This window comes from Bombyx mandarina, chromosome 09, assembly GCF_030267445.1.
Source record: "Bombyx mandarina strain Sakado chromosome 09, ASM3026744v2".
Taxonomy (NCBI): Eukaryota; Metazoa; Arthropoda; class Insecta; order Lepidoptera; family Bombycidae; genus Bombyx; species Bombyx mandarina.
The window spans coordinates 8,179,264-8,205,442 of NC_143216.1; the positions used below are offsets into that span (position 1 = coordinate 8,179,264).

General features: G+C 39.2%; 1 protein-coding gene across 45 annotated transcripts in view; it reads right to left on the reverse strand.

The window, feature by feature from the left end:
• Positions 1-26,179, reverse strand: part of pHCl-1 (pH-sensitive chloride channel 1) — a 74,267-nt gene that overhangs the window by 18,191 nt on the left and 29,897 nt on the right. For all 45 annotated transcript variants that reach the window (XR_016323556.1, XR_016323554.1, XR_016323555.1 and 42 more), the window contains exons 2-3: positions 5,121-5,210; positions 1,817-1,906 (exon numbers count right to left, since the gene is read on the reverse strand). Coding sequence is in view for 42 of the 45 variants with exons in the window: in XM_089729799.1 (XP_089585925.1) it covers positions 1,817-1,896 (80 nt within the window). In the remaining 3 variants the exon portion in view is untranslated. The remainder of the gene's footprint in view (positions 1-1,816; positions 1,907-5,120; positions 5,211-26,179) is intronic.

Genomic DNA, 26,179 nt, shown 5'->3' on the forward strand with positions numbered 1-26,179 from the left:
TCGCTGCTTGATACGAATGCACCGGGCGTCTTATCCTTTAGGCCACGAGACATCAAAAATGTATAAACTTAACAAATTATTAGAAGTAGTTGTCGCCTTGAAGTCGTCGTGGCCTAAAGGATAAGACGTCCGGTGCATTCGTATCTAGCGAGGCACCGTTGTTCGAATCCCGCAGGCGGGTACCAATTTTTCTAATGAAATACGTACTTAACAAATGTTCACGATTGACTTCCACGGTTAAGGAATAACATCGTGTAATAAAAATCAAACTCGCAAAATTATAATTTGCGTAATTACTGGGGGTAGGTCCTCTTGGGAGTCCACACGGGTAGGTACCACCTCCCTGCCCATTTCAGCCGTGAAGCAGTAATGCGTTTCGGTTTAAAGGGTGGGGCAGCCGTTGTAACTATACTGATACATTACAACTTATCTCAAGGTAGGTGGCGCATTTACGTTGTAGATGTCTATGGGCTCCAGTAACCACTTAATATCAGGTGGGCTGTGAGCTCGTTCTACCATCTAAGTAATAAAAAAAAAAGAATTAAGGCGGAAAGCATCAATTGCTCGTCGAGCTTTTCGCTCGCTACGCTCGTGAAAAACTTGTTTCAAAGGTAGTCAAATTGATGACATAGAACTAGTGGTAGAAATCCGAGGAGCTCAGAAATGCAATCCCGTATTTTCGGATTAGTAGCGTGCATATTATTTACGATCAAGATTCTTTGACTATAAATTAGCATCATTCAGGTTTTGGTTATTAAAGTGCGCATGTTTGAAATATGAAGTTCTATTTTGGTCTAAATGAGAAACGCTTAGAACCATTCATCAACGTGGTTTTTTGCTGCAAAAAATTGAGGAAAGGAAGTACAGCGGTTCGTATTGATTTTAGATTAGTTCTTCCACTCAACAAGCGTTTCCCTTTATGTATTGGGGGCAACATATGTGTATTTTTTACCCATTGATATAGATAGATATACATAGATAGATTGTATTAAACTATTGCCGAAAATAAAATTTCTGTTCTATTTAAATATTTCTTTATCATACAAATAATTCCAATAAATCAAACAAAGATACAAAGCATTGTTGGACCTCATACAGTGAGTAGTTTAGTATGCAGTGAGTGTTAGAGAGTAGATTGTGAAGAGGTCTCAGCAAACTTAGTTGACCTAAGTAATTACTAGAGTAATGGCAGGTTAATCTAAATCTTCAAATAAGGTTTCAGCCTATCTATATATAAAAAAATTAATTGCTGTTCGTAAGTCTCACTAAAACTCAAGAACAGCTGGACCGATATGGCTAATTTTGGTCTTGAATTATTTGTGGAAGTCCAGAGAAGTTTAAAAGGTAGATAAATATGAAAATGCTCGGGATTAAACAAAAATAACAATTTTGTTTTTCCTTTGATGTGTCCCCTGTCGGACAGATTCCTTTTGTTTGTTTAAGTTTATTTTATACAAAAGCTCTTAGGTCTTTTATTTATAGATTGAGTCACTACGAAGTCTGACGGGTCAGCTAGTTCTTTAATAAAAAGATAGTGTTTTACATGTGGAAAACGGTGTATGGTAAGGTTTATAAACGGACCGAGAAACTTCACGGTCCGTCGGGCGCGGATTGTCGCAGAGTGTGTTACTTCCACATCGTCGCTCTTCAGTGGCCACACCCCAAGCTGTGACATATTATATAAATATGGGATCGTGGCATATATGAAGTCTTCGCATAGCCAAAAAAAGACGGATTGATGTAATTGTAGCATACTCACTTACACACCAAAGTATGCATTTAAGATTTGTATGTAAGATACTATCTATGTACTTACATGTCGGACGTAAAAGCTGATATTTTGCCGAGCATGAGGATAAAGGCCACGGCGCGTGCCACGACGCATGACCAACCCATATTAGGACATCTGAAAAGAAATGCTTGATACTTTAAACCTTTTACTGTTTGTTAATTTTTCAACAACTTATTGTTGTGGATGTGTTTTTTTATACAAGAAGGATGGATAGTTTACGGCCTACAGATAATTCAAGAAAACACTGTTTTGTGCATAGACGCTGCCAATGGCAGGCACCCAGCTAAAAGCTCCCAGGATCGTTAAGAGAAATCGACAAAAATCGATTTAAGTATAGTAAGGTAAAATTAAAAAAAAATAAGATTTGGCTTGGCTGCATTATTCGACTGAGTGGTAGCCTTGAATGTTGTAATTGCGCTGCTGTTGCTTTCAATAGAAGGGAATTCGAACAATTACTTTTAAATTATATATAAACCAAAGCAAATAGTGAAAAGACGGGACTAAGTGTGATTTTATAAAAAGTACAGTCTGTAACCATTGTACAAATAACATTTTTACAGAAACGAAAAAATCATCGTCCAACGCACAACTATAATATGTCAAATGAACACATTATTAACCGAATAAATTCAATTTTTTTTATCTAGTTTATTTATTGTGTTAATTTATACAAATAAATAAATTTCAGAGACGACTTAGATCGTTTTGGAAATTTTCTAAATTTTCCGCCAATTTTCTATTTTGTCTATCTCTGAAACTTTACATACATATCTGAACATTTAAAAATATATATTAATCTGACCAGCTGATTTGAAGTGACTAGTTTACTAAAGAATAACTAATTTTATTTACATACAAAACGTGAGATAAATTTTCAAACAGCAACGATTAAAAACTTAATACATAGGTACTCCATCTGGGGATTTAACAATTTACAGATATCTCATTTCCCGTTCCCTGAGCCAAGTCTGCAATTTAATGTGATAGTGATGTTTTGACCTAAATTTGCGTGTTGCAAGGCTACACTGATATTTTTACACTAGAAAAAAATAATAACGTAACCCACTTCCAAAGGGGATTGCCCACTCTCCATAGTGTGCTAGGCCCAAGATGGACATCAATTATTACTATAAAAATGTACTGATTCAAATTCTTAAATGTATTGGATATCTAAAAAATATATTGAAATTGACGCCACTATTATAAAAAATATAATAAAAATAAAAACTCGTTTTGAGGTTAATTTTCTATATAAATAAGTGTCGGATTGTGAGATACTTCAAGAACTTTTCTTTTCTTAATGTTTAAGATGTTCCTAATGTATTTTTATCCAATAGGGTATAAAAACACACTTAATTCTTTAAATATCTATATTTTCTTCATCTTCATACACAATTAGTATCATCTAAAAATAGCAAAGGAGAGCATATACACGGTTTTAAATCTCGGTCAGGGTAAAACCACAATTCACACAATGTTTTTTAGTCGTAGTATGAAACGTTATTGATAAAAGTAAAATAAATCGAAGAAAAATCAGAACACATCCATTTTGTACGCAAGCACAACACCACAAGCAGCAAGCGAAGTGTCAGTCAGTGAGATTAAATTCAGTGTTGTCAGTATAAAGAAAAATAATTACATGAAATTCATATATCGATTATTTTTTTAAATAACCGATAATTGATTTATATCTTAATCTTTTTTTTACGAGTACACATTATTTTTTATGTTTTTGTTTTAGTTGTACATATTTAAATAACAATACTAGTAAAGTTTTTTTTATTGCTTAGATGGGTGGGCGAGCTCACAGCCACCCTGGTGTTGCTAAGTGGTTACTCGAGCCCACATACATCTACAACGTAAATGCGCCACCCACCTTGAGATATAAGTTCTAAGGTCTCAAGTATAGTTACAAGTTAAAGTCCAATGGGTATGTCTTCGATGTTATTTTATGTGCATAAAATCCATTAAAATCGTTTGATTAATGATAATACTTAAAATGATTTATTTATATGTTTTATTTATATACTCAAAATATTTACTTCATACGTAAAAGGATTTGAAGCTGGCAATATTTTTCCCGCAAAAATAAAAATCCTTGTTTTTTCAATAGAGTTACTTTTTTTAAACTACTTATTGTAAACTATAGTGGCGCTTATTTGCAAGAAAGTAAATGCATATTTATTTATGACAAAATTAATGCACAAAGTATTTTTTCTATAATCTATTGTCCGCTTTGGGCCGAAAATGGGCCATCCCCTTTATAACGTCATAGCTGGCGGTTATAATGTGAACCTGGCTGTGATGTTTGCAAGAAGCTATTATAATTTATGATAATGGTTATGTTTTCTTATTTATCTTTCTTTGTATGAGTTGAGGGTAGTGACAAAAAGAAGGTTTTACACAAAGCAGGTAATATTTCTCGATCCAAATGTTCGGAGCTTGTTTAAAAAATAAGCTTATCATGAAAATGTCGCCAGCGAGATTCAGGCGTCTGTCAAATTACTTTAGTTCTATGATGGCTAACGCCACATCACTGCCCTCCGAGAATGAAGGTCCTGCCATTTAGTTAGTGCTGTGTGTGCTGAGATTAGCTTGCCAGTTTGAGCAGCACGAAGCCTGCGGTGAGTCAAGACTGAGCTTGAATGCGGTAGTGGCGTGAATCTATACTAATGTAAAAATCTACAGTGGTTTTTACGGATGTTCCGTTATAACTACTGAATCATGCATCCGATTGACTTGAAACTTGATAACTTGGAAACTTGCCGCAATTTTACACGCGGGAGGAAATGTCCTACTTTTTTCCCTTGGCGCACAATGTACTATTAAATGTATTGTGACTTTGTTTTATTATAATGTCCTTCTTATTTTTTTTAATAGGGCTAATGACTTCTCGTGATAACATCAAACTTAACATTTTATAGAAAATATTAAATGCTATGCTGTATTTGAAAAGTGAATTTTAAATGAATGAAATTTAAAATGAATGAAATTAATCCTAGTAAAATGGTGGTTGATTACCGAGACTTCAATAGAATTAGTGAAAGAACCTGAGAGTCCACGTCCACCTATGGTTCTTAATATACTTAATATAGATAATACATGTATAGTATTTTTATGTTTGAAGTTACGTAAAATTATCCTAGTCGAATCGAAAAGTACAACATTGTGTACCAATCATAGGTTCAATAAGCGACCATTTGCAAGCGTTCAATCTGCAAGCATTAGTACAGTAAGTACTTTAATTTACAACAGAATAAATTGAATATTTATTATTGATTTAAGTACACCATGTTGCTTAATATCAAAATAATAATTTGAAGAATACCTTTCTGCCTACTTCAGATGCCGACAGCATGTGTGCTACGTATTAAGCCGGCACCGCTGTTTGCGTCCTCCAACATTTCGCGTTTGCTGTCTGCAAAAAAATACACTACATGAGTGGAAGCTACTGAATCTACTTATAATAGAAGCTAGATTGTGGATTTGTATAATTTACATGATTAAAATTCGTTTTTAGAGTAGTAACTTTGAATTAAATAATAATAATAATATAATAATAATTTATTTATTAACCTTGAAAACATTTACACATAACAGTTTGCTAATAACTCTGCACACTAGGCACTGCCTGTCTCGTGGAGAGTTTTTTACAGGAGTATCTTAAAACTAATAATAACGGTGCTGAATATACTGCTGAAATGAAATCTATGATCGAATCTATCCCTATGAAATCACATCGTAAATACTACAATAAGTAATATAAATAGCTATAAATAATCTAAATGGTATAATACTATCCTTTACTATCCACTTTGAGGACAATGGGCTTCTGAGCCTGCACGGGATACATTTTCGCGTACAATGCTAGTAATGCAATTGGACTTCAATGTTACGTCAATCCGGTCATCGTTCTCGTCGAACCCGTCGCTTGCAACGTAGGGCTCGACGGGTAAATTAAACCACAGACACAGCCCACTGAGTTTCTCGCCGGATCTTCTCAGTGGGTCTCGTTTTCGATCCGGTGGTAAATTTTGCGAAGCACGGCTCTTGCTAGGGTTCATGCTAGCAAAGTCGTCAGGTTTGAGCCCCGTGAGCTCACCTACTAGTTAAGGTTACGCTGAAGTAGCCTCTCAAGGCTATCAGCTTAGGTAGGAAAAAAAGTTAAGTCAAAGTAAAATTTAATGTCAATTTCAATATTTCACAGTCCCTAGGTAGTACTTTTATTGAATTTATTTTAATTTCCATGCACACCATATAGAGTCAGTGTTTGAGATCTTTGTGACCTTCGTAACAACATACTTTTCTTAAACATAAACATAAGTAAACCAAGCAGAATTTTAAGCAAGTTTGAGTAACCAAATTAAAGTATATCTTCTGTGTACTAATATGAACATATTCATCATACTAATGAGTGGTATGATTAGTTACGGAATGCTTTGTCGGTTTTATTACTAGTAGAGTGACAAGTAGACTTGATGAATGGAAGTAGATTCGGTTATCGGTATTAATCATAATTTAGGGTAGAAAAATGGTTGTTGATTATATTTGTTACTAGTTCTTGCGCGCGGCTTCATTCTTTGGTAATTTATAATTTCAAAAACAATGCTCTGTATCAATGGACACGAATGAGGTTTCTTATGTCGATAGACTAGAACTATACATAGTTTAAACACATTAAATAACGTGATAAAATAACCACGAATAAATACACTTAAATGTCAAACCGAACTTGCAATTATTATTTTTTAATTACAGTAAAGTTACAAAATTATTTTGTAGGTGTCGGTCCTTGTTGTGTGAGCAAATTTCCAAGTTGATGTGACGTCCTGAAGTCTGTGAAAATGACGTTCAAAGATTCCGTTACGTACTAACAACATACATAAGTATGTACATACCAAGCTCAGAGAAAGCTTTTAAAAGTGTTGAAATGGCTCTTGCACTGACTGTAGACTATAGTATATAGTGTATGTTAGACTTACATACATACGTACATATTATAATTATGTCAAAACAATAAGAACAACTATAAAAATTGATAGCTTAGAAGACGTTGGAAACGTGTAGAATGAAATTTTTTTCTAGATTATATTCGGTCCCGTACATCCGTACGTTAATAATGGTTGATAAAATAAAAATTATTTGATTATTCATTATATTTTACATAAATTAAAAAAAAAAATACAGAAGGCGTGTCACGCACAAGGCCTGATGCGGCGTTATGGAGCGTCGCATTCCAGCTTTTACCTTAAAATTGAGGATTCATTGAATACGAAGTTGAAGGATTGAGAAGAATTTATTTTATACCTTAATGATCGATTGTTTTTTGTTTGTTTATGTTTAAGGTACTGTACTTCAAGTTTTTCTTTAGTCTATTGAATGTCCGTAATTCCAAAAAGAAAGACGGTCCTGAGAATAAGTGTCGAAACAAAACATTTTTTATAATAACGTAGCAATTTGTTTAATTGTCTAAGTATAAAAAAGTTAAAACAAACAAACCAAAAGTGTATTAAAAACTACAGTAAAAAGTACTATATAGAACTAGTATGTATGTATTATCAGATTAACATTACTTCGGTGTACTATGGTGTGCTTGATCCGGAAACACCTGAAGTTGGCGTCGAAACGGTACTTCGCTAAGGCTATGCGTAATTATAATCGCCGTTGAATACTACCCAATTCCTGCCCACGCAGGAGCTAGTCACAGTCGACGCCCTAGATACGTCCTTACGGATCCACCAGGTCCATTAACCTCAGAACTAGACGCGTTCAGCTCTAACACTAGGAGCAGGCTTAGGGACCGCGGTAGCCGTGCTCGTCGAACTCGGCAAAGAGTTCGACGTACAACCTAGCCTAAACATCAGCCCGTTTAGTTTCTCGCCGGATTTTCTTAGCGGGTCGCGATTCCGATCCGGTAGTAGATTCATTCGCACTCGAAGCAGGTGTTTCAAATAAGTTAAATTTAGTAAAAAACAGTTTTACCCTTAAAAAAATCATAGAAATTATTATATTATACTATTATCGACCAGAAATGAGGTAGTTAACAAAAAGAAATAAATAACACAGAACTGGCCTAATTATATTTCACTGAATTAACAACAATACTTTTAACAAAATAATTTCAATTTACTATTAACGAAAACTGTTAAAATTACACAAGTCCCAAACATTTTTCAACAAGAACCGCACACACGAACGCCACGCACAAAAAAGAGGCCAAGGCGCAGCGAGGGATCGTTTTTATAGTTTTAGCGCTGGCTCTCGGTCGGGGGTCATTCCGATTTGAGCAACCGACGCGCGTGGACGTGCTCATTGTTTTGTCGGAAGTGACTACCGGTGATAATAGATCATTGTTCGTGGCACATCTGTGGCCCAAGTGTTTCTCGGAATTTGTACCTGCGCCTAATTGCAAGGCATTGCCGCCCGGGAACTGTGCAGTGGTTCTATTCACTCTAATTCTATTCTACTTGTTCTATTCACTAAAATTTCTAAAATTCCTAGAATCGCTTCGGCCAATTTAATGTTACCGACGCAGGGGCCTCGCCGCAAGGCGAGCGCGTGTTTAAGTCCCGGGGCCGCCCCCCCCGGGCGAAAATCACGTAAAGATGGAGGAAAAACTTTTCATCGACTTCATTCGGGAAAAATATCCGTCAATCGCGCCCGAATTCGAAGCCTATAGGGCCTCATTTGGTAATTATTCTCCCCCCGCATCTCTCGCCGCCGTCGCCAAACATGCCTCGCAGGCATGCCTCGCGTGCCCCGCCGCCGGTCCGTGTTCAAGCGCACGTACGCACGCCGCCGCCGTAGCGTCTAACGCCCCCGCCCCCGCTACCCCCGCGCCCGCGTCAATCACGTCAGTTTCGTCCGTCGCGACCTCAATAGCGTCTAGTTCAGGCTCCGATACCGAATCGGAGATGGACTTCGAGTCCGCGACTAGCCCTCAACCCGGAACCTCGGATGGGTTCCAAACTGTAACGCGCGGTAAAAAGCGTACTCGCGTCGTGGAGTCCCGGAGCTCCATGACGAAGCAAACCAAGTCCGCGACCGCCTCCCGACCGCAGGTAGTCGTAACGCCAGAGTCGGACTCCGCCCGCCGCGTAATCCCACCGCCGCGCCCAAAAACCGCGCCCGCGCCTAAAACAGTTGTCCCGCCCCCGCTGATACTCCAGGAGAAGTCAGCGTGGAATCGCGTATCCCAGGCCCTTCAGGCCAACAAAATTAATTATACCCATGCGCGTAACGTCGCGCATGGGATTCAGATTAAGGTCGCAACGCCGGGCGACCATAGGGCCCTCTCTGCTTACCTCCGAAAGGAGAACATAGGTTATCACACCTATGCTCTTCAGGAGGACCGCGAACTCCGCGTAGTGATACGTGGAGTCCCCAAGGAACTCGACATAGACTACGTAAAGGAGGATCTGATCGGTCAGTCCCTCCCAATAATTAGTGTGCACCGGATGCACAGCGGACGCGGCAGACAGCCGTACAATATGATTCTCGTCGCGCTAGAATCAACCCCGGAGGCAAAGAAAAGAATCTCATGTCTCAAAACGATATGCGGCCTCTCCGGGGTCACTATCGAAGCCCCCCATAAACGTGGTACTCCCGGGCAGTGCCACAGGTGCCAGCTCTATGGCCACTCAGCGCGTAATTGCCACGCGCGCCCCCGCTGCGTGAAATGCCTCGGCGATCACGCAACCACAGAATGTTCGCGTGTTAGGGAAACCGCGACGGAACCCCCTAGCTGTGTCCTATGCCTTAAGCAAGGGCACCCGGCAAACTACCGCGGATGTCCTAGGGCTCCGCGTAAACGCCTGAACCACCCAGCCCCCCGAACCGTCGACCCAAAGACTTCGGCGCCTTCAGTGCCGAAACCAGCCTTCGTACCGGCTGCGGTTCCCACCGTCTCGGCGTGGAAAAAACCGCTGCCGTATACGAAGGAGGGAACACAAAACGTACCCCAGCTCCCGCCTGCGACACGTCACGCGCCTCAGCCCCTGCTCGCACCTCGCCCCGCGCCCGCGTACCGCCCCCCGCAACCCTCAGACGTCAACGACTTCGCGCTCGTGCGCGACTTCGTCACCGCGGTAAACTTTGACCGTCTGCGATCGTTCGCAGATGCTATCCGTAGGTCGGTAACCCCCGAACAGCGGCTCGCGGCCGCTTTCGATCACATGGACGTCTACGAGTCCGTGTCTCGCACGTTATAAAAATTCTTTACCGGTAATCAATGGCGCAAAAAGGTAGAGAAAAACCGTATTCCCTTACGTTAGCATTCTACAATGCTAACGGACTCGCGCGGCAACGCGATCAAATTTTCGAATTCCTCCGCGATAATCTTGTAGATATTTTGTTAGTGCAGGAGACCTGTCTGAAGCCCTCGCGTCGTGACCCGAAAGTCGCGAATTACGTCATGGTTAGGAATGACAGACTCACCGCCTCCAAAGGCGGGACTGCCATTTACTATAGGCGGGCTCTGCACGTTGTTCCTCTCGATACTCCCTCGCTCTTACATATCGAGGCGTCAGTGTGCCGTATCTCGCTGACGGGACACCAGCCGATCGTCATCGCATCCGTTTATCTCCCCCCGGACAAGCCCCTCCTGAGCAGTGACATCGAGTCACTGTTTGGCATGGGAGACTCCGTCATCCTGGCAGGCGATTTAAATTGCCACCACACTAGGTGGAACTGCCATCGTACGAACGTTAACGGTAGGCGTCTCGACGCGTTTATAGACGACCTCACTTTTGAAGTAGTCGGTCCCCCAACTCCAACATGTTATCCGTATAACATCGCGCTCCGTCCGAGCACTATAGACCTGGCATTGCTTAGGAACGTAACTCTGCGCTTACGTTCCATCGAAGCACTGTCAGAGCTCGACTCAGACCACCGACCTGTCCTTATGCAGCTCGGTCGCCCTCACAACCCAGCCACTGTTACGAGGAACATGGTGGATTGGAATAAGCTGGGCACGTGCCTAGCCGAAGCCGCTCCGCCAATCCTCCCTTACGGCCCGGATTCGAATCTATCCCCCGAGGACACCGTCGAATCCATAAACATCATTACCGATCACATCTCTTCCGCGATCATTAGATCTTCAAAAGAAGTCGATGTGGAGGACAGCTTCCACCGCATCAGACTGTCCTCCGAACTTAGGAATCTCTTAAGAGTTAGGAACGCGGCAATCCGGGCCTACGATCGTCTTCCCACGCATTCAAACCGGATTCGGATGCGTCGTCTACAACGCGAAGTCCACTCCCGCCTAAGTGACGCGCGTAACGATAATTGGCATAGTTATTTAGAACAACTCGCGCCCTCCCACCAAGCATACTGGCGACTAGCTAGGACTGTCAAATCCGAAACTACCGCTACTATGCCTCCCCTCGTACGCCCTTCAGGCCAACCACCGGCATTCGATGACGATAACAAGGCTGAGCTGCTGGCCGATGCACTGCAAGAGCAGTGCACCACCAGCACTCAACACGCGGACCCCGAACACACCGAGTTAGTCGACAGGGAGGTCGAGCGCAGAGCTTCCCTGCCGCCCTCGGACGCGTTACCCCCCATTACCACTGACGAAGTTAGAGACGCGATCCACAACCTCCAACCTAGGAAGGCACCCGGCTCCGACGGCATCCGCAACCGCGCGCTAAAACTCTTGCCAGTCCAACTGATAGCAATGTTGGCTACAATTTTAAATGCCGCTATGACGCACTGCATCTTTCCCGCGGTGTGGAAAGAAGCGGACGTTATCGGTATACATAAGCCGGGCAAACCGACAAACGAAACTTCTAGTTACCGTCCGATTAGTCTCCTCCCGACGATAGGAAAAATTTACGAACGGCTCCTTAGGAAACGCCTCTGGGATTTTGTTACCGCGAACAAAATTCTCATAGACGAACAGTTCGGATTCCGCTCTAAACACTCGTGCGTACAACAAGTGCACCGCCTCACGGAGCACATCCTGATAGGACTAAATAGGCGTAAACAAATCCCGACCGGCGCCCTCTTCTTCGACATCGCGAAGGCGTTCGACAAAGTCTGGCACAACGGTTTAATTTACAAACTGTACAACATGGGAGTGCCAGACAGACTCGTGCTCATCATACGAGACTTCTTGTCGAACCGTTCGTTTCGATGTCGAGTAGAGGGAACTCGTTCTCGTCCCCGTCAACTGACTGCCGGAGTCCCGCAAGGCTCCGCGCTCTCCCCGTTATTATTTAGTTTGTATATCAATGATATACCCCGGTCTCCGGAGACCCATCTAGCGCTCTTCGCCGATGACACGGCTATCTACTACTCGTGTAGGAAGATGTCGCTGCTTCATCGGCGACTCCAGATCGCAGTAGCCACCATGGGACAGTGGTTCCGGAAGTGGCGCATCGACATCAACCCCACGAAAAGCACAGCGGTGCTCTTCAAAAGGGGTCGCCCTCCGAATACCACTTCGAGCATCCCACTCCCTAATAGGCGCGCAAACACCTCCGCCGTTAGCCCCGTCACTCTCTTTGGCCAGCCCATACCGTGGGCCTCGCAGGTCAAATACCTAGGCGTCACCCTCGACAGAGGGATGACATTCCGTCCCCATATTAAAACGGTACGCGACCGTGCCGCCTTCATATTAGGACGTCTCTACCCTATGCTTTGCAAGCGAAGCAAACTGTCCCTCCGTAATAAGGTAACTCTCTACAAAACTTGCATACGCCCCGTTATGACGTATGCAAGCGTAGTGTTCGCTCACGCAGCCCGCACCAACTTGAAGCCCCTTCAGGTTATTCAATCCCGATTCTGCAGGATAGCCGTCGGAGCACCATGGTTCCTGAGGAACGTGGATCTCCACGATGACCTGGAGCTTGACTCTGTCAGTAAGTATCTACAGTCGGCATCGCTGCGCCATTTTGAGAAGGCGGCACGACATGAGAACCCTCTCATCGTAGCCGCTGGAAATTACATACCCGACCCAGTAGACCGAATGGTAAACCGTCGACGTCGCCCAAAGCACGTCATTACGGATCCTCCTGATCCATTAACGGTGCTCTTAGGCACCACAAGCACCGGTCACCGTCCTCTACTAACTAACCCATAGACACAGCCCACTGAGTTTCTCGCCGGATCTTCTCAGTGGGTCGCGTTTCCGATCCGGTGGTAGATTCTGCGAAGCACTGCTCTTGCTAGGGTCAGTGTTAGCAACTCTCCGGTTGAGCCCCGCGAGCTCACCTACAACCGTTAGGGTGAAGCTGAAATAGCCTCTCAAGGCTATCAGCATAGGTAGGAAAAAAAAAAAAAAAAAAAAAAAAAAAAAAAAAAAAAAAAAAAAAAAAAAAAAAATCGGTCGGGGGTTGCCAGGATTCGGTAACAATACATAATTTCTGTATTGATGTATATTTTGATTTTTACTGTTCCTTCCTATTTTGAGAAAAAACGTATTCCCTAAATTTCTACGGTTCTGTAGCATTTTCAAGGTTCTTTACTTATTTTAATCACTGAAATATATCTCACTTTATGTTTATTCGATGATATTCAGATATTAAATTCAATGTTAATAAAGGTTTTGTTTCGACCGAAATAACATAGATTAAATCGAAGCTGACAGTTTCCGATTGTAGCCTTCTGCGAGTTATTATGTAACGTGACCACAATAATTAAGTGAAAACTAACAACCAAATCGATTCTTGTTAAAATTAAGGCGAAATTAAGTCAGAAAGCAAATTCTATAATCTTTTAATTGAAATATCGTTTTTGTAACATTCTTATGTTTTGTAATGAGAAGTAGAAAATAATGAACTTCCAAAAATAGTTGATAAAACCAGATGAGCGTACTGACTATCTAATGTTAAGGGTTACTGTATTTAGACAGTGGTAGTATCAGCCGCTCTGTTACTTACCACAGTAGATGTCCATATAAGTAAAAAAATAACCAGGGGACAGAGGTTGCATCGTTACTGGCGAAAGTACGTATTGTGAGGCCGCAAGTGATTGATATCTCCACCTCTCGGTTCTACCTATTTCTGTCGTAAAGCCATCCCATGATCTTCAGTTTGAAGGTTGGGCAATCGTTACATTATAACATTGAGGTTTCTTACCCTGGTTTTTCATTGTCATAGCGTTATTATCTTAAATTTTATAAGCTCCGTTAATTACATAATATGTAGGTACTTAAAGAAGTATTTAAATATCAGGGAAATTACTACGAAATACGATGCATATACATTTAGGAAAATTCCAAGACGAAATTAAGCATATATTTAACAAAACAATATGTCCGAGAAACCAACGAAAACTTTTGTAGCAAAGTTGATCGTCATTTATTTCCTTGTACTCCCAAATATTGTGATGGGCCATTACTGAGCTCGTGTCCGGATCCTTTCAGCAACTTCCGGCCGAGTCACTGCATTTAATACCCTTGGGGTTATATGGGTATGTTATTTACACTTGTAATATTCATGTTCACACATCTACTAAATGGCATAAGGATCATGTAATATCTATATGGTATATTATATAATTTCCGTGTTTATTTGATACACTACATTCATCAGCCTCGCTGATAACCAATAACGATGTAATATAGTTTGAAATTTCCAACATTTTTTAAGATTTATTAGCACTTTTTGAAGTCGTCGTGGCCTAAGGGATAAGACATCCGGTGCATTCGTGTTGAGCGATGTACCGGTGTTCAAATCCCAGGCGGGTACCAATTTTTCTAATGAAATACGTACTCCACAAATGTTCACGATTGACTTCCACAGTGAAGGAATAACATTGTGTTAAAAATCAAACCCGCAAAACTATAATTTGCGTAATTACTGGTGGTAGGACCTCGTGTGAGTCCGCATGGGTAGGTACCACCACCCTGCCTATTTCTGCCGTGAAGCAATAATGCGTTTCGGTTTGAAGGGTGGGGCAGCCGCTGTCACTATACTTGAGACCTTAGAGCTTATATCTCAAGGCGAGTGGAGCGTTTACATCGTAGATGTCTATGGGCCCCAGGATCCACTTAACGCCAGGTGGGCTGTGAGCTCGTCCACCAATCTAAGGAATAATAAAAAAATAATGTATATTTTTATATAAGATTAGACTTATATGTTTTAGGAGATTAGTTGCTTTATAATCCCATGAAAAAGTGTTTTTAATAAAGTAATTGTTTCACATTAAGTATGAAGCAAGCTAGCAGTAAGTTTTTTTTTTATTGCCCTTGTAGTCAGACGAGCATACGGCCCACCTGATGGTGAATGGTTACCGTCGCCCATGTACTTCAGCAATGCCAGGGGCAGAGCCAAGCCGCTGCCTACCGCTTAATACTCTCCACAAGCCTCGTTTGAAGAAGCAAGAAGAAGAAGCCTCGTTGCAAGTAGAATAAAATATTGAGTTTACATCTGCTTTCATGCACATAGGCCAAAATACCTTCGTAGGAAAATCATGCTTTACACTTCAATCTCATAAAATTGTAGAATTCTATTTATACCTCTTACATCTCTTGTACAGTTCGAAATTACTTAGCCAAGTTATCTCATTGTTGCGTGTTTATTATTGCCTTGTTTTGAAGACGTGGGATGTTGCGAAGTGACTTTAATGTTCTCGTCATGAGTTTGTTTGCGAAAAACTTTGTTTTTAGGTTCAGCTACAAGGCAATTTCGCCGAGTTTCTTGTTATTGACGGCCGCAAAATGAGACATGTGACAGTTTAATCTTTTCATTTTGTTAACAATTGATTTGAGGATGCATACATTAGTAATGTAAATTTAAATGGCTTATTAAATCGAAACCGTGTTTTTAAACATTAAGTTCTTCTAGAACTACCCCTATGAATAAATTTGTATTCAGAAGGATTTTTCAGGTAACATATATAATATAATGGTAATTTGACGCGCAAAATAATTTACCGAATCTAAAAGAAGAGAGATGTCAGCTTCAGATAATCCTTATTGTTGATTTCTTGAAGTTTTATCAGTAACACAAAGGCTTGTTCAAGGACCATTCTTTCTTGGCTGATCTTGACTGAAGTTCACTTGAATTAACCTTCTTGGCATTATCGATTGTTCCTCAATTATAAGTCCAGTATTTCTACATAATTAATGGGGAAGTGGCGTTAGTGTAGTGTTAAAAATAGTTTTACGTTACATAGCATAAGTACACATCTTATTTTCAAACATAAGCGTTCAATTTATGTAAGGTGTAGACAGTCCCTGGTTTCGTTTTATCGTGAGCAGTAAGCTTTAGTACATTTTTATTGTCTTAAACTCGGTAAATATATTAAAAGCTGACACGCACAGACCTGATTTAAGACTGACCAGACTGTTTTAGGCGATTTAATTAGCGAGGACACGCAGAGTAGGAAGCATCTTATTGTATATTCCTGCCTTGCCTCAGGCCGACAGAATCCGGTATATGGTAGGACAGCCATGATTACAAAACAGTTGAGACTTCGGCTATACCTTCAAATGCGAGTGTTCATACTTACAGATTTAAAAAAAAGCATTGACTGGCTTTTTACATCAAGCTAGCTTTATTTTTTATTTTTTTTAGTGCCCTAGTAGACAGACGAGCATACGGCCCACCTGATGGTGAGCGGTTACCGTCGCCCATGGACTTCAGCAAGGCCAGGAGCAGAGCCAAGCCGCTGCCTACCGAGCTTTAATAATAATTACAAAACGCAGTAAATTAAGTTTATGAAGTAAATACTGGAAGTTTACAGTACAATGGCGTTTCTGTATTATAAATTAATGTAAAGCAAAGTTTTTGATAATGAGTTTCACAGACTTGGTTCCGTTTTGGTAGCCTTCATTTAACTTTAACTGTGCTATTTTGAAGGTTTTATGTGCTATTCATAAGATTATTATATTTCTACGTACTTATATCATTTTAATATGATTAAATTTAAGTTAGGATACGAAATTTTACGACTCTTATTTAACAGTGCACTTATATTAATTTAGGATATTAGATTGTTATCGCCACGTAGAAATACTTTTTACTTTTATAGGGACAACTTTCTTTGTCCATATTAGAAATGGTGTCCATAATGGTATTTATTAATCCATAACCGTACTTTTCGCAAACATCACATTGCTTAGACATTTGAATTAGCTTGCGGCCCATCTGATGTTATGTGATTACCGAAGTTCATTAACAAAGTTACTGTTGCCAATCACTGTGGCATATGATTTCAATTGCCCTATTATTTCTTATTATTAAATTGAGTACATAGTTTAACGGTGTTTTTGAAAACAAAACGGTTGAAATTTATGTAAAACAATGAAATGTAAAAAAAGTACGTATTACATGTATTTGTGTTCGTATTATTTGTGTTCGAAATACTGCGTGTCTTGCCTGATATGTAAATTATACTGCGGCAATGTAACGAGAACGACTTAGAGCGTGCTAGAATGTAACAATCAATACTAGTGAACTTAGTAGATACTTGTTGGTAAATAAGATATTATATTTGCAATTCCTTGCAACTCAAAAGTTAAAAAAAAAATTGGCCATATCTATATCTATTATATATCCATATCTGTTCATTATAATAAAAATCGAACTCGTGGATTACGACGAAGAGTTCGATGGGCGAAGTAACCTCAGACACAGCTCAGTGAATCGCTCTCGCCTGATCTTCTCAGTGGGTCGCGTTTCCGATCCAGTAGTATATTCTGCGAAGCACTGCTCTGGCTAAAGCTAGTGTTAGCAAATTCTCTCAGGTCGAGCCCGTTAGCTCAGCTACCCGTCGGGCGTAGCTGGAATAGCCTAATAGGCTACCACCGAATAGGCAAGAAAAAAAAGGTTTTAAAATAAAAAAAATATGCTTTAACAGAAATTCGAACTAATCATGTAACAACATTCATTTATTCAAATTAATCGGATGTCTTGAAGGCGGTGAAAATTAATTTGAAAGTTTTATACAGGTCGACTTAATAAGAATTATTAAAAATAAATCGCACGTAATTTTTAAAACTTTTAGTCACAGGCTGCATCCTATATTAAGTTAGAGGTTCTAACACTATATTGGTATGTCCGTTATATCACCTCGAACTACCTACCGCTATTGCTATCTGATCATCCAGCTATGAAAATAAAACATTTCACTAGCAATTTATTTTTCATATACATTTAAAAGGTTCAAAAAAGCAGCAGTTGCCAAATCTTCATATACCGGTTTGCGGACCCTTCATGAGATCCAAGAAGATGATTTATAGCTCGTGCAAGCTGCTCTGCACGCCTCTAATAATAGAGGAACCCGGTAACAGATGAATGTACGTGCTGACGCACGCTGGTTCCAACTTAGTGAGGTGGTAAACCGGGCGCCGTTTAGACAGGCTTCGAACACCCTGCTGAAAGAGAGACCCGGTGATCATGTTGGTCGTTGATGGCTGCCTCTTTGGCGTCGAACTCGAAGCACGTCACTTTATCGCCAGCCTGCCTCATTAAAATCAGTCTTAGCCAAGGTTCTGATGTGGGTTGTTGACGACAAGAGCTTTTAGTTGCCACAACTTGATATATTTTTGTATAAATGTTAAGGCATTCTGTGAATAGAAGATTATGTTTGCAGCTATGAACTGAATTTCAACTGATTGTTTAATACGTATGTAGTAGATACTTACAATCACAAAGTGTTTTTAATAAAAATCGTGGTTAACGTTTTTTTTTGACAAAATAAACTGAACGATGTATCAAGTGATACCGATAAACTATTTCCATTTCGGTCCACAGATAGTAATTTTTTTGTAAAATAAAAACATGAAAGTGATTTTTTTTCCAATATTTTAAAATCTCAGACAAATGAACCAAGTGTATTTTTCCAAAGGGACAAACGTTAAGCTATTTAGTTTCTTTTAATGATTTGAGGAGTAGCTAAGTATGAATTTTATTATTGATGCAGATGTGTTTATACAGGCCAAAGTTGTTAGCGGATTGTAAATATTAATGAACCGGCCCGTGGTAAAGTCACGCCACCTTTCACAGAATTATTCTATTCGAAGCGTCACTCTGTTATCGACTTCTATTACTCTGTGTACGTTTTGAATTGTAAACTATATCATACAAATAGAATAACGTGAACATTCCTAATCCTACTGTTCCTAAATGTTACATTTTGTTTCATTAATGTATAACTTTTTTTATTAATGATGTCAAATAAAAAGTCAATTATGCTTTTAGTTTGTCATAGAGGGTTGCTTAAAATGAATAATGGTTTACGGTAATTCATTATTTCGTGTTGAGTTCGTGACTTTTCACATTCAACTAAATTAAAGTTAGTCGAGTTGACTGATTACTAAGGGCTTGCTACCGCGCCATCAGAAATCGGTGAAGACGATCTGACAATTGTGCCATATTTTCACATTTTTCAATGCCATCGACGCTCAAAAGCCGTTTCTCGATTCGTTTTGTCAATAATGAAAATGTATAAACAGTGCCGATCGCGTTTAATTTGCTTCAATATCTTAATTAAATACTGTAATTACATTCGTGCGTCCTCATTTCACGAATTAACGAGCTTGATGTAATATATACAAAGATTATAAATTTCAGGCTTAATACAATTTTCAGTACTATTTCGTGTAGATCCGTAGGTAGATACCGGTTTTTTTGTTGTACTGGGAAGTGGTTAATATACCCAATACACATTACAACCCGAATGCTACCACCAATCTTGACCCGTGAGGTCGAAGCCTCAATTATACCTCCTTTTTTTATTGCTTAGATGAGTGGACGAGCTCACAGCCCACCTGGTGTGAAGTGGTTACTGGAGCCCATAGACATCTACGACGTAAATGCGCCACCCACCTTGAGATATAAGTTCTAAGGTCTCAAGTATAGTTACAATGGCTGCCCCACCCTTCAAACCGAAACGCATTACTGCTTCAATGCAGAAATAGGCAAGGTGGTGGTACCTACCCGCGCGGACTTACAAGAGGTCCTAACACCAGGAGGGGAGTTCGAGAATAGCTCCTCCATGCTGGATTCCTTGCCCCTCCCATAAACAACAACAACGTTAGTTTTGGGGGAGGATGGAGGAGGCTAAAACCTCTTGTACTATACCCGTGTGCAGGTGCGATCCCTGAAAATCACTACTGTTAGGAAGCGGGGAGTACAGTTCCGTGAAGGGCACTTGGGGTCTCACAGCCGTCGAAGATAATTTATCTCTGCACCAAAATAGGGGCTTTAAGTGCTCGGCTAGCACGTAAATTTCATGAACACTTGAGCGACTTTACACCCAGGCCCCCCAGGGATAATAAGACTACTTTGCGTTGCAATATAGCAAAGATCGTGGTAACCTATACCCTACCACTGGGAATTACGAATATCTATATTGTTTATTACACTTTACTACATACTAATTGCTTTATTATGGAAGTCGTTCGTAAATACAGGTGTGTATTTCTTAGATAGTACGGTATCCGCTTGCGGGGTTTGAACTCCGAAATATTAGTATCGCTGGATGTGAGTACACTGGATTGACTTCCACGATAAAGGAATAACACCGTGTAACAAAAATTATACCCGCAAAATTATAATTTGCGTCATTACTGTTGGGAGTCTTGTGAGTTCGCATGGTTAGGTACCACCACCCTGCCTATTTTTTCCGTAAAGCAGTTTTTTAGTTTGAAGGGCGGGCCCCCCGTTGTATTGTAAAAACGAAAACCTTAGAACTAGATGGGTGACGGTATTTACGTTGTAGATGTCAATGTGCTCCGGTAACCACTTAACACCAGGTGGGCCGTGAGCTCGTCCACCCATCAAAGCGATACAAAGTAGCAGGGCCCATTCCATGTATATGTAACAAATGCACAAATTTTAATTTTTATTTGTTGTCATTTCAGTGTCTTGACAGATACGAAGAAGGCAGTAATTATATCTAAAGCAATTAATCATATTGCTTATGAACGTTCGTTCCCATGATAGTAAAAAATATTTAATATGCAAAGTCTTGGAGCAGCAAATAACATTTCAGCTAATTTTATAGCATTTGTAACCTTGTGGTATGTTGCGTGACAATTTCCATTTTCTAGCAGGGCTTAGGGTGATTTAGATATTTTTGTAGTAAAACCTTCAGGAGCGGTGATGTCTTGAACAAGTTTTCAAGTAATTCCTTTAAATTTAATATAGAAAAATATTTTTCTAATGGTATCTTCTTTATAAGAAATGAAAATAAATAACATAAATCAATTAAGATCAAGGAATGATTTGATTCGAGCCCTACACCCTAGTAGAGGGTAATAGGAAAGAAAGAAAGAAAGAAAGAAAGAAAAAAAGAAAGAAAGAAAGAAGAAGAATTAAGATCAAGATTCCTCAATAGAGTGTATTATTAGGGTATTAACAGAAATCTCCGATTGATGAATAAAGTTTTGAATACACATGGACGTGAGATCATCATCTCGTTATAGAAACATTGAAGGAATTAGGAGTCAATTGGAGGATCAGTCTTTAACAGATCATGATAGCATGGTGGATGCTACTGATTGGCTTAGTCGACGATCATTTATAGTCAATTAGTTCATCCGGTCAGTGGTTGAATAGTGTGAGTTTGAACGAGTAATTACATAAACTTCACAAGAAAGTTCAGTGTGTGTAGAAACAATTAATGGGACACCGGTGAGTTTTTCTTTAAATTAATTTAACTGTACACTTTTCGAATCTCGGCTAAATGGAAAAACGTTAAATGTAACGTCATTTGGGGTCAAAATATACGACGAGCAAACCATAAAAAACTATTTTTTTTTACTGCTTAGATGGGTAGACGAGCTCACAGCCCACCTTGTGTTGGTTACTGAAGCCCATAGATATCTACAAAGTAAATGCACCACCCACCTTGAGATATCAGTTCTAAGGTCTCAGTATAGTTACAACGGATGCCCCACCCTTCAAACCGAAACGCATTACTGCTAACATTAATTAGCTGCATTAATAACCATAAACCACAACGATTCTAAACAATATATATAATATCACGCGTTGCATTGGTGTTGAACTTGACATGAAAACATTTTATTCGATATTATTCAATAATTAATAACATAACAAATAATCTATATTAGTATAAATAAAAATCAACGTAGGTTTGTTATCTCTGCTTTCTGTAGCTTGGTACAGTTGTTACTCTAAGGAAGATGGCCGTAAGTAGTTTCAAGAATTAATGTTTTTTTTTTATAAAATTAGCGATAGTTACTTGTGATAGTTTTTCATAAAAAAGTGACTGAATGATTTAGTGTTATCACATGTTGTACAATCTTCGATTAACGCGAAGCTTACTTTCGTCTGAGCTATTTTAACATTATTATCGTTATTGTACTTTAATTATTATAATACAGTACAATAATAATATGGTACCACACATGGAAGATAGGTACTTGAAGGTATAAGGATATTAGTAAACTCAGTTCTTTACATCTTTTTTTCTTGGCAGTAGTTCTGAAGCGATATTGATTTTAGTGATTTCAAAATTATTAAATATTATTAAAGTGAAACTGGGGAATATCCAATTAAGATTGAGTAAAAGATCAAACAGAAGTTTTCAGAGGTCGATAATCAGAAAATGTAAAGTTGAATACCTTTGTCTTCTATACCACACGAGGCTTATACTTATAAGCTTTAATATCAGCTTTGGTAACGTCGCACGTGAATTTATCAAAGTGAAACGGCTTTCTACTCGTACTTTGCGTAAAACGTAGAAACCTTGAGGCGAAATACAATTTTCAGTACAGTTTTCCTTGTTCGTTCCAAACACGTTAGGTGAAGCTCTTGTTATTTTGTTTGTTTATACATGTATGTATATGGCAAAACAGCATTTAAATCGCATTGAGCAAGGCAAGCATTTTAGGTATTTAGTAAAGATTAGTTCCTTACTTCGTTTTACTTATATCAATCCTTTGGTTTGGAATTTATTATTTTTATTCGATCATAATTGTATATCTTTTTTGTTCATGGTATTATTGAATTTTCTTGTTGTCACATTTTTTAATAAAAGAAAGTAACGATAATCTGGAAAGTCACAGAACTTTCGGGAGCAATAGACCAAGTACCACAATAGACAAAAAATCGTCCAGACTCGGTTTTCGGGATGGATCTACAATATGTCCGCTGTTTTGTATTTTGAATTGAATTTTGAATTTATTTCTGTAAACTAAATACCTTTTGTTTGGGAATTTTTTTACAGAAATAGCATGTCAAACTGTTTGCCGCTCATAAATGTCATACAGAAAAGTTCGATCCAAGTTCGTTGACCGCAACAATATCGCGAACCTTGTATAATACAACATTTATCGTCTAGTTCATCCACTATCGATCTGTGTACCACGAAAAACCAGCTGGCTGCTATTGTTATGTTTTAGACAGCATTTTTGTCCTTTGCATTTTTTCACTAGTACTAAGAATCGTCGAGTTTCTAAATTATATTTGTGTAATTCAAATCATTCATCAAATCAGTAAATCATTTCAGTAAATCAATTCAGTAAATCAAATCAAAGATTTCTCAAAGAAATAAGCAGTGCCTTTGTACATAATTTTCCTATTACTCTGTACTGTGTCTTGTTTTCTGTGTGTACATAAATAAATAAATAAAAATAAAATAAATAAATCATTTATATTTAAATACCGTGGTATAAAAATAGGTGAGTGTAATAGATGAGCAATAGATACTTGTCAGTGTGGATTCATGGCGGGCGATACTTGACTTCGTTGAGAGATGTGAGTGACCGATATTGCTGAAGCGGGTTGTTTAGCATAAGGCTTGGTAAGCCATCGCCGTTGAGTTAAGGGTCAGGATAGGGATCTCCCGCAATATTGACCTCTGCTGTTCCTGAGGTCCCCTCGTATGCTGTTTTGTGCACTGACATGAGAGACCCTAGAAGACGCCCCGAAAGAGCAATGACCACACGCCCCAACTTGTTCTGACCTAGATGGGTATCCCGGGGGCACGAGTCGCCAGCGCCGTCTAGACGAGCTTCGATTATACACCGACCGAACGGTTACAATGTGGCGGGAACGTCCACAGATTATGCTTTCCATAACGTAGCTGGCAGCACCTGGCTCAAACCCTTGCCTGCTTTAAATAAAATTATCTTGAGGCTCATCTTTCAGTCTCAAACTCGGCAGCCAGTTTCTGAGCGACAGGGGGTTAATAGTTAGTTCAACTTTTACTGTCCACGACTCGTACGTGGAATTCCTCCAATTTGACTTACTACTTAAAGTTTCAAAAGAATCTTCACAATTTATTATAAAAGCGATTAGGGTCAAATGATTTTAACGCAAGCTATTAACCACGGCTTATGCTACGGTTGTGAAATTATTTTAAAATATATTTTTCCATCAAAATAATATTAATATTTTTAGGCTGTATCTTTAGTCTCGTCTAATAGAAAATAGTAAATCAACTACTGTCTATTAAAGCTAAGCTATCTAGTTATTTAATAAGAATGAGACAAGTCCCATATCTCTGTGAGTACCCATAGGTATAGCGGATGCTGTGTTACAGACATCTATCTAATTAATGTGTATCTATGTACCGACATTAAATAGTGTAGTCATATAATACCTAGTCAGGTCATAAGTATTGTCACACAGTAAAAACTTTTTTTTTAAAATGCTGGCCACAAAAAAGTTTATTGAATTCGAATTTCGAATTGTTCATGAAAATAAAAATGTATACTTTTAGAATTTTACTCATTTTTAAATATGGAGTGGACGCTTAAAGAAGACCGTGTTGCAGTTATTGCGTTGCATCGTTGCGGTTACGCGCCAATTCAAATTTTTAACATACTGAAAAATTTGAATATAACCAAAAGATTCGTTTATCGTACCATCAAACGATACAATGAAGACTCTAGTGTAGATGACAGGTCAAGAAGTGGTCGCCCTCGGTCTGTTAGGACTCCAACAGTGATAAAAGCTGTGAAGGCGCGAATTCAAAGAAATCCCAAACGTAAGCAGAAACTGTTGGCCCTTCAGATGGGGTTAAGCAGAACCACGGTGAAAAGGGTGTTAAATGAAGACTTAGGGCTTCGGGCATATCGAAGAAAAACAGGACATCGTTTGAATGCTCGTCTAATGGACCTGAGACTGAAGAGATGCCGCGCTTTGTTGAAGCGGTACGCGGGAAAAAAATATCGGGAAATTCTTTTTTCGGATGAAAAAATTTTTACCGTAGAAGAGAGCTACAACAAACAAAATGATAAGGTGTACGCACACAGTAGTGAAGAAGCGAGCAACCGTATTCCGCGTGTCCAACGAGGTCATTTTCCATCCTCGCTCATGGTATGGTTGGGAGTTTCTTATTGGGGCTTAACAGAGGTACATTTTTGTGAGAAAGGTGTAAAAACGAATGCAGTTGTGTATCAAAATACAGTCCTGACGAACCTTGTGGAACCTGTTTCTCATACCATGTTCAATAACAGGCACTGGGTATTCCAACAAGATTCGGCGCCAGCTCATAGAGCGAAGAGCACACAAGACTGGCTGGCGGCGCGTGAAATCGACTTCATCCGGCACGAAGACTGGCCCTCCTCCAGTCCAGATTTGAAGGCCTGTATTCAAAATCACGGAGGTCATTTGGAATAAACTTTAGTGTCATTTTGGTATATGAATGGTTACATAATGAATAAACTTGTTTCAATTATTTTACATTAAACATGTGACAGAATTTATGACCTGACTAGGTATAACAATGTAATGTGGTTACCTAAAGTGGAATCCTTTATTTACCTAACTGTTCGAGATTCTGAAAAGCTTTCGTTATTAACATGATGTTTTTTTTTCAAAATTGAAGCGAAATGTTGATTAATGCTTCTGTGTTTATGTAGGAAATTAATTTCCATTGCAATAGACTAAGATTATTCTTGTTAATTACTTATTATTAAATTGTAAACAGCTATATATTCTTATGTGGTAAAGTCATATGACTGGCATCTGTTTCTAAAAATACAAAGACAATACTGTTAAGTACCTCTATTAGTAGTTAATAAAAACTCTAGTGTAATCAATATTTTATTAGAAACATTGTTTTTCTTGCTTTATAAGACAAAAAAAAAGTGAAAATGCAATGAATAAAATATGCAATTTTGCTTACATTCTCCCATTTAATCACATTCAAAATTCAATTTGACAAAAAACGTTTATACTACCTATACTGTTATCATTTATTTTGTGAAAGCACAAAGCCCGTTATATTCTTGGGAAGCCAACGAGCCCTTTAGGTTGAGAGCTTGCTTAAAAGGCGTCTTATCTTCGCACAAAGAGCTTTCACTATGAAGGTTTTGTCAGTTCTACTTTTGCACTCACGCTTGCAAAATGCCAAGTTTGAATTGTGAAAAGTTTCTTGTTTATCTCAAATGACCAAATAATAGGACGTTTAATAATAAATATAGAACGAGGCAATTAGGTAACATGTTGATGTGTC